This window comes from Aptenodytes forsteri, unplaced genomic scaffold (genome assembly GCF_000699145.1).
Source record: "Aptenodytes forsteri isolate BGI_AS27 unplaced genomic scaffold, ASM69914v1 Scaffold82, whole genome shotgun sequence".
NCBI classification, from domain to species: Eukaryota; Metazoa; Chordata; class Aves; order Sphenisciformes; family Spheniscidae; genus Aptenodytes; species Aptenodytes forsteri.
Genome location: NW_008795490.1, coordinates 6,613,819 through 6,624,067, shown reverse-complemented (window position 1 = coordinate 6,624,067; position 10,249 = coordinate 6,613,819). Strand labels below are relative to the sequence as shown.

The 10,249-nt window shown below is 38.5% G+C and overlaps 1 protein-coding gene across 1 annotated transcript; it reads right to left on the bottom strand.

Moving 5' to 3' along the window:
- Nucleotides 1–1,588: 1,588 nt before the first annotated feature.
- On the bottom strand, nt 1,589–4,534 carry ADAT2 (adenosine deaminase, tRNA specific 2). Its single transcript, XM_019472635.1, has 4 exons — nt 4,388–4,534; nt 3,705–3,811; nt 1,895–1,967; nt 1,589–1,776 (listed from the first exon to the last, which is right to left on the bottom strand). Exons 1-4 carry the CDS (start codon nt 4,518–4,520, stop codon nt 1,736–1,738), a joined length of 354 nt encoding a protein of 117 aa, XP_019328180.1. The 5' UTR covers nt 4,521–4,534; the 3' UTR covers nt 1,589–1,735.
- Nucleotides 4,535–10,249: the final 5,715 nt, after the last annotated feature.

Below are 10,249 nucleotides of genomic sequence, written 5' to 3'. Positions count from 1 at the left end.
GTGATGTCATGCTCAGCATATAAAGCTGGGGGAAGAAGGAAGCGGGGGATGTTTGGAGTGATGGCGTTTGTCTTCCCAAGTAACCATTAGGCGTGATGGAGCCCTGCTTTCCTGGAGATGGCTGAACACCTGCCTGCCAATGGGAAGCAGTGAATGAATTCCTTGTTTTGCTTTGCTTGCGTGCGCAGCTTTTGCTTTACCTATTAAACTGTCTTTATCTCAACTCACAAGTTCTCACTTTTACTCTTCTGATTCTCTCCCCATCCCACTGGGGGGGAGTGAGCGAGCAGCTGTGTGGGGCTTAGTTGCCAGCTGGGGTTAAACCATGACAAAAGGAAAAGACTTGAAGAGTGCTGTAATAATCAGGAGAATAGGATAGGTCACAGGCATCAGTTAAAGGAATGCTATTTCTAAACTCTGAAAATAGCTATTATGGCAAAACCGCTACTTTCCCATGTCACTTTGTAAACAGTAAGTAAATACACAAAATACAAACTCTAAGCTACTAGGAGCAATGGTGACAAAGTAACGCTTTGAATGCTCTTTTAAAAAACACTTTTTAAAGTATTTATTTGAAATATCTAAAAGGTTTAATTGTATTCAGTTTTTATAGTCATAGGATTCTAATCACTTTTTTACATTAAAAAAAAAAAGTTAAGGCATTTCTCACATTTCTAAACATCAGCCGAATAAACTACAAACAGTTTCATGCTTCAGGTAAGTATCCACTAAGAGGTATATAATCAAGATTGAACTGTACTTGTGTTTTTAATTCATTAGTGGAACTGTAAGGCCCTCTTCTGGATTATAAATTACTGCATGGGCAAGCAAAGTGCATGGAAATGACAAAGCCAGCCAACGCTATGAAAAGATAAACACCTCAAAGATATTTTCTTCATACTATTGCCAATTTCATTCCCTGGTTTTCACATGTATCCGCCCATCCCAGTTACTGTAAGTTAGTAGCTGAGAGCAACTTCAACTTCTTAGCAGATTCTTAACAGTAAAGCATTTCTTGTGAATATTAGCGTAAGAGGAGTGGACAGTCTAAAGAGCTGTGGAGAGTTTCTCCACAACTTTATATGAAGGCGCTGTGCAGCCAAGCGATGCTTGCTTACGCTTATTAGCGATAGCATCCACAAACCGAGACACGTGATTCTGCATATATACCTGTCTACATATGTATGTGACTACCAGAAGTTATGTTTGAAAATTTGGCTTATGCTAGAGGGGGTGTAAAAAACAATGGCCTTATCTCAAATCTTCAAGGACTGTACAATTCCTTATATGCCTTTTGATTAAATATACACACAAGGACTGTGAAGGTCTTACAAATGTAACCTTCCAAGAGATTTACTGGGATTTGCCTAAGCAACCACTTACTATTGAAAAGCAAGATGCTTCTCCACAGACAGAAGGAAAGAAAATATTCTAGAATGTGCTGTACAGAATGGCATCACTTTAATGGATCCATCTGGCTGTAAACAAGTGAACTTGAACCATAAATTTTCCTTTTTCTAAAACCAGCCACTTATTCTTCTGCTTGGTCACGTATGATAACAAGAAATCACATACATGGAAACGCAGGAACAGGTAGCAAGTATCCTATTAGTAAAACCTCTGTACAGAACATTAGACATAGTTTAATTGGACTGTACATTTTTAAAAAGAAGGACGCTGAAAAAACCTTCACGTATCATTTTTTGGTAAGTTTCTGTCTCCCATCAGCGTAGGGCTAATTACGATGGTCCTTTTTCCGTACTTTTGATTTTGGGGCTGCCAAGAAGAAACAGGAAGGGAGAAAAAACATCAGAAGTGAATTACAGTAATACCAGTGCCAGCATTCTTTTAAATTAGGTTGGGATCAAAATGGATCCATTAGTGTGAAACCTACCATTGGGATTTTCTTGTCTGTAGAAAGCTTTTAACATTTCCACTGCTTCTTTGGCACGATAGCCAGAAATGCACTGTTCAAATTAGAATGACGTTCATGAGCACATCTAAGAATAACATATTCTATGCTTCACAATAATGCCTTAAGTACAAAATAACTGTAAACAACTGTACTGTCTATTCCACTAATTTAAGATGTACCTTTAACTATCTGGGGGTCAGAAAATCTCCTTTTCATGTTGAATACCTCGTACATTTGAAAAATACTATGCTGAAGCTTAGTAGAGGAAATAATTTCCCTAATAAGGTAAAGTTAGGCAAAACAAACTTTCTTAGTAATTTACGTAAAATTTTTATGCAATCTCCAATTTCTTTCTTATTAATGTATTTCCAACTTACTTCATATAGTCTTCAAGCACTTGAAAGTGTAAGAGAGAGACGTACACCTAGGTATTTATAGATAAGATTCCTACCAGACAACATATGTTCACACACCTATTCTTTATTCCTAACAGTCACCTCTCAGACCTTTTTGGTCCTTTCAAAATATTTTTTCCAGGCCATGAACATTAATGACAAAGTGTTTAAATGTCACTAACACTAAATGAATCTCCACCCACACTAGAAAATAATGTATTACACCTATACGTCCCACTGCAGTTGCCTACAGAAACAAAGGATTTGTAGTAGCAAGAATCTTCTCCTTTCTTTCTTCTGAACATACAGAAAAATTAAATACCACGTGCCAATGTTAGCAAATGAACACTCTTCCAGTACTGACTATATGAATTAATTCAGACGTTAGTCTCACAAACACCCTGACAGAAAGATGCTTAATATGTTTATACTGGACTGCCAAACAGTATCATCTTGCTGACTAAAATTCTTTCTGAGCCTTGAGCCTTTAGTGCTTATTTACAATACTGAAATATATTACTTAGTTTTTACATTCATTAAGTCATATATGTTAAGTGTGGAAAAGAACTCTGAGAACCCTAATCAGGATCCTTGTATAAGGCAGGATCATCTACAACTGCGTATAATGTAATAAATATAATGCTATAAATACTCTCTATCTATATGTATAGGTATATAGGTATACTAGTACAATGCTGTAAAACGTCTAGATTTATGTATACTACACCTCCACTGAATGCTTGTCCAGCCTTTCTTAAGTGACAAAGATGCCACATTCTCCCCAGACACTCTGTTCCAGTCCTTCGGTATCCTTACTGTTCAGAAAGTTTCCCGCTCTCTAACCTAAGTCTCCTCTGCTACTTCTGCAGTCCGTACGTATTTTGGGATTTGAACTATAATACGTAGATCTAAGCTAATGCATTTTACCTTATATATGGATAGACTGGGAGCAAAAATACAATCATTTCCAGTGGCTCAGCTAAAAACCAGTAACTTAGTAAGTTGCTGTTACTTCATCTTTATTATGTGTTTGTACATTCTGCAGTTTAAGATAATTTTTCCCTCATCTGTTCCTGCAGCACACACTTACTGTTCTAAGTATTACACATCTTTTAGATATATTTATTCTTTACCTTGTTCCACGACTATAATTCTTTCCTCTTTGATGCATCTTTTCAAATATTTTAAGACTGTCATCAGGCTTTTCCTCAATTTTCTTTAATTTAAGGAGTTAATTTTTTTACATTACTTTCTTGTAAAGTCAATTTTACTTGACTTCTGATCATCTTTCATCTGAGTTCTCTTAAACTGACGCATAACATTCTCAAAGCATGGTAACGAAGCTAGGCACAGTACCCCAGCTGAAAAACAAAGGAAAACATTTTATAGCTTACTTCAAATGGTTCTCCTGTGTCTACCATATCATCAGATGAGATGCTCAAAACTGAGCCACAGCCTCCAAATCGCTCATTTCGACAGCCATATACGACCTGTGGAATTTATGTGAATGAGTTAAGGTATTAAGTTAAAGTGAAAAGCAGGCAGGAAGTAAAGCAGCCTGATTTAAGTAGTCATTAAGTTTCACTAAAATACACTTGTACTTTTCAAACTAGATTAGTTTGCACTACAATTCCTCCCTCATAAAAATCAGAACTTACTTCTGAGTAATGTAAGATGCATTGCTGAAGATGCACACCCAGCCTTCCTCAGAACAGGAGAGGCATGAATCCCAAAGCAGAGGCATACAAAGCCATGGTTTACCCATTGTTACAACATTCAAAACTGAACACTGAACCGAGATTAGCTCATTTTACATAATAACAGATATCTCTAAAAGGTATTTTTACATCCTTAAGAGAAATCATCGTTTGTCATAATTGCACCATTTCTCTTTCATTCTTGAGTCTCTCGCTATTTACCATGCAGCAAATGGAGGTGGGTGCAGACTCTCAAACCATAAAGACGGTACCCCTGTTGGCTTTGCCTGACAGCGTCAAGCCCTTCTCTGTGGGCTCACTGCTGAAAGAGTAACATTTTGACATATGGTTTCCCAGCATGAATAAGCATGAAAGGATACTCATCAAGCGCACGGCAGCTGCACACATGATACAAGGCTCTACAGTTACATACAATACTGAGTGTGCAAACACTTCTGTATAATCTCTGTTGCGTTGCTTGCACCAGTCAAGGACCTGATCGATTGCCACCATTTCTGCGTGTCGAGTAGCCTAGGAGATAAAAATAAACATTTTCTTAAAGTTTGCATTGATTCACAGCTTTAAGTTTCTCACTTGTACAGATACAAATGAAATAAAATGCAATGTCATAAAATTATTCTTTCAAGTCAAAAGCACAATGGCCTGACATCTAATTTATTAATAATGCAATTATTTTCACTTCTGTTAAAGAAGTAACGTAATGCTTTCTTGAGAAGTCTTTTTAGTACACCTCTTTGCTGGTTCAAGTCGCAGAAGAAATTTCATGCAGCCCAAAATGCAGAAGAAATACTCAACCCAAGAAAGAATGTATTCAACCTGAATCTCATATGCAGCACACACAAGATCCACAAATGCAAACCAGTTTTTTCTTCTACCTGTTCCTAGGCAGAGGAGCCTGCTCAAAAGTTCTCCTCCCTCTGTCATGCCAGCGTAGTAAGACAAGACACGATAGCTCTACTTGGGGCTTAAGGGACACACAAAGCCCAACAGAACAACTGATCTAGCCCACTGTGCTTCCAAGAGCAAGAATGCAGGCCGGGTTCATTTCTCTGGAAATACTAAAACTGCTCCTACCTGGTACCTTTTCCTCCCTCTGACAACGTTACTCTGCCTGCACAGAATGAATATGCTGTGAATAGGCAGTAATTTCAGTATGTTTCTGGAACTGCTTGGCCTACTGTGTAGACACAGTGTTTTCAGTTTGCATCAGGTTTAATGCTGCCTGGGAATATGTACATGTACAGTAAGTCCCTCAAGTAATAGGCAGGGATTGCAGCATATGCCTGATTACAAAAAGACAGAAGAATATTGATTTCTCTTTTTTTAATCCAAGATGACTGAATGATGAGTATCTCAGAGGCCACAGCAATAGGTATGGCACAAAAACCTGAATAGAAAAGCAGCAGCGTTGACTTCAATTGCAGAGAGACAAAAACAATCAGTAATGTCCCAGTATTGCTGTGGAATGCCTGCAGCAGTGTGTTTTGCCAATCAAATGTCACAGCAAAAATATCACAAAGTGCTAGTTATGAAAGGACTCTCCAGTTACAAAGCCTGATGCTTATTTGAATTAAGGCTGTTAGTATTTTCCTTCTTTTTAATCTATTCTCGAAAAAGGATGTTTTTAGCACAGGCATTAGACTAAGACTTAATCAATCCAAATTATACTTGTACCTCTGCTGCATATGTCTTTATGAGACCTTAGATAACTTCTTCTCAATACATGAACTTGGGTTAATATTTTAGCACTGTGAAGATCTGTGGTGATAACTGTGAGATGCTCTACAATATAGGGCAAAGGACTCATGTATAAATAAGTTAGTGGTAAGTTTAATACTGTTTAAAAATGTTTTAAAACTCCTACAGAGATCTACATTGCCTATGCCTACATTAGCAAGTAGTGCAGTGCAAGAGCAGTGTATCTGTAGAGCAAAACAGTGCTGAGGACTCGACACCAATTCAGGGGAGTTCACACTGGCCTAGCTCCAGTTTAGTCCCATGGACAGTATATTCCCAGCAACAGCTGGAGTGCATTAGGTGTGCTCCCTGAGTGCATCTTTTCAGTATAGTCAGGAACTCACTTGGAAGAAAAACATGGATCTGAATCAATATGCAGACATGATTCCTCCAGACCTGCTAGTGAAATGTTGCCATGAAAGTTCCCTAGTTGAATAAATGAGATGACACCAGCTGAAGTCTCAGTGCACACACCTTATGGAGACACAAAGCACAGTGCCCTCCAGCAGAATGATGCCTCAGAACTACCACAGCAACCCATAACTCACAGTGTAAGTTGTGGCTATTCTAATTTTGTGCCCCTCAGATCAGAAGAGACATGAATACCATGTTGGCTTCTGAACATGAATTGAAAGCATATAAGCAACAAGCCTTCATTACCGGAAGAAAACGTGCCTCTGACCTATGACACTGCTTTATACTGAGTACCCTAAGTAGCTTTTAGGCCTCTGCTGATCTTGGGAGTACAAGTTAAGAAAAAACATGCAGCTGCTGTAGGTTATACTGGCTTCTGCGGTAATAGAAGACAGCTACACAAAAGAGATTACGCTAATATAGAATATTACTAGACTCCAGTGCATCCACATCTTAAGTAATACATACTGGTTTCATCATCTCGCCTCACGAAGACATGGTAACACCAGGACAAATTCACCACAGGGTAAGAAAGGGTTATCCAAGTTACAGAACAGTCTCCGTACAGAGAGTAACTAGACTACGGCTCTTAACTCACCAGATACAGTCATTAGTTTTCCAAGTTAAGATGACTATGGTAGAGGTTTATAAAACTCAAGAAAAATGTGGAAAAGCAAACAGTAAATTGATATTTATTCTCTCTCATAACAAGCGGGCACCCAATGAAATTATCAGGCAGCAGATTTAAAACAAACAAAAGGAAGTACTCTTTCACAAAGCACATAATTAAATTGTGGAACTGATTGCCACAGGATGCTATGGAAGCCAAAAACATAAAGGAGTTCAGAAAAGGTTTAGACAAATTCATGGAGGATATGTGCACAGACAGCTATCAGAAACAATGATCCAGATACAGTCTTGGACTCTGGGAGACCCTAAGCTATTCACTTTCAGAAGTGGAAAGGATATGCAAGGGGAAGGTTTACACTACTCTCTTCTTGTTTCTTGCGCTCTTTCCTCAAGCATCTGCTAAAGGTCCTTCTTAAAGACAAGATATGGGGGGCAAAACTGACCTTCTAGGTCTGTCTTAAGATTTTATTTTGTATTGAGCTATGACTAGATAGTCTTTTTTGTTGACTTGCTGTGTGTAAAATAACATACAAAAAAGATGATTTTCATTTTGAGTCACTGACTCAATTCATAAGCTTCTATAATCCCCTACTGTTTTTTAACTTATGTGTTAAAATATGTGTATGCAATCTTATGTGTTATTTTAAAGCCAAGAAAACAAAAGCAGGTAAGAGTAGCAAGGAAAAAGAGAATTGTTAGAGAGTGGCAAACGGTGTTCCAAAGAGAAATTATTTGAAGCTGACGTCAGTGGGGAAAAAGCCTTGACAAAGCCTTAAAATAGCGCCCCAAACTGTGGCAAATGTTTTATGGACAAATAAGGATACCATCACTGCCCTGAAACGCTTACCTTCTAAATCTTAGACAAGAATTAACAAGTGAGAGTAAAGGGGGCCAAAGCTCAAAGTTCTATATTATCTTGTGGCTTCATTAGTAATTTAAGAGTGCAAACAATACTTCGTTTTCAATTATCGTGTACCGAACTTGCAAAATGATCTGGGCAAAGACACGTGCTACAATGACCCAACAGAAGATAACAGAGGAGAAGTCTGCATGTATCAACAAGGGACCCAAGACAGACAGCATTTTAGTGGGAAGCGAATGATTGCATCACACATGGGAATAAAGATGTCAAAAAAAAAAAAAGTTCTAGTTGGGAAGGGTCACATATGTTACAAGGAAGAAAATTTTCAGGTTAGTCTGAGGCAAGACTGCGAACAAGCAAGTGTGGGAGCTGCCAGAGGGAACACAGTACTGGCACAAGCTTGTGACTGTATCGCCAGGCTGTTGAAAACGAATGTCTTACACAGACTTTTGTTGCACTATTGCCCAATGAATACAAGTAATAACATGCCTAACTATTTTGAAATGCTGATGCCACAGCCATGCTCCTAAAAAAAAAAAAACACAAACACAGCTGTATATAACCTCCCTTCTTCCAGAAGAATGTGATGATGATCAATAATTTTGCAAATAACTTCCACAGAGTAAGTGGCAGTATCTCTGACATTAATGTGTTCTCCTATGGACATGCAGGGCAGAAACAAAGAAAGTATGCCAGGAGACAGACTCGGGGGGGGGGGAGGCGGGGGGGGGGGGGGGGGGAGGAAAAATTGGAGAGCTTTCAGCAACTAAATCTTTTTGCCAAAATGAGCAGTTTAGGAACAGAATGAAAGAGGGCATAAAAAGGACACTACCTGCTCCTAACTCCAGTCAGTTAGATCAGAGGATGCAGGGACTTACTTAAGGAGAAGACAGGGAATTTATCTGACACAAAGCCTAGTGGCAAGCTGATTCATGAGCAAGGGCAAAATTGTAGGGAAGGACTGCAGATCTAACTGGATAAACGATCATTTTTTAAAAGTGGAAAGAAAGTTTGTAAAGAGTGAAAAAAGCCAATAGCAAAGGCTAAAGGAAGAATCACCAAATGTCAACCTTGCAAAACAAATTACGTAAGTAGTAAAAATGTCAAGACAAAACATGTGGAAAAGGAGTTAGAACTACTACAGTGACCTTGAGATGACGCTCAAATATAATTGTAGTACTACTCCAAAACAAAATTAATATTTTGCCTTTTCAATAAAAATGACGCGGAGAATGTGGTCAAAAGGCAGAATAAGAGTATGGAAGCAGAAATTACAGCGTACGGGACACAGAATTACGACGTTAAAATGATGAAATTGCCTAGGGCATGGAAGAGGGATGAGGGGCAAAAACCCAACTTGATAGATCATCTCCATCAGAAAAATACTGAAGAACTCGTGCATGAGGCTGCCAATCCCATAGCAATGCTTCCGATATATCAAGGGAGAGTATCACGTGACTGAAACCTGTCAGAGCAAACAGACTCACTGTAGTGAAAAATCGGAAGGACATACAATCCTGACATTTACAGATCCAGGATAGTCTCAACAGCAAAACAGGCAACATAACAAACTTTGAAGGTAATATTATAAGGGCTAGTCTATAAAAGGGAAATGAAATAAAATACGATGTGGATTTACATAAGATAGCTGATACTAAATTAACCTAGTAACTTTCCTTGACAAATGTTTTTTCTAGGCAAGAGAAACACCAATCTCATCTCTCTGAACTTCTACAAAGCACCTGGCACAGCCCAACATGCAAAATTATCCTCAGTCCAGGGAAAACATCATAGCACAAGAAATGTAAGGTAAGCAAGCAAAGAAGAGAAGTTGCAGTGAAAGGGGAAATATTCATCCAGAGGGCACTAATTAGCAAAGATGCTCAAAGATGATTTTGCTTACATGTTTTCAGTTGTGACATTGGCATTAACTGGAGAAACACCTACAGAAAATAGCTAACGATGTGATGTCTTTGATGTGATGAACGACATCATCAGAAGAGACAGGGTCAGAGTACCACTCAAGAAGTGGATGGCCTTATAGATGGGAGTAAAAAACCTAAGACAACAAATGAAGAATAACAAAACAGCATTAAAGACCAAGGCAGCTCCAGAAAAGATGGCTGGACTTATTTCCAGGAAGAGTGGGAAGTATTATTGTTATCAAACAAGGCACAAGAGAAAGTCCATCTGGAATAAAGCATACAGTTCTAGCTGAGTGAATTCAAGAAAGATGAATCAAAGCTGGAATGGATGCACACAAGAATTATTAGAATGAGCACAGAAAGAAAGCCTATCTTCTGAGAGGAGATTAAACAGCTGGCTTGGGGAAAACAGGGAAAAACAAAAGCCAAAAGGGAATATGACTTTAAATACCTCCAAGCTATGTAAAACAAAGGATGATGCTGGCACAAGAACAGAGAGATATAAACAGACCATAAAAAGTTTAAAACTGGAAATCAGATGTTTTCTAGCCATCTGAGGAATGATGTTCTGGAAAAGTCCTCCAATGTGAGGTGGGATGAGAAATTAGCTTCAAAATGGACCTTGACAAATTTATGATGTCTGCTGGAACTGC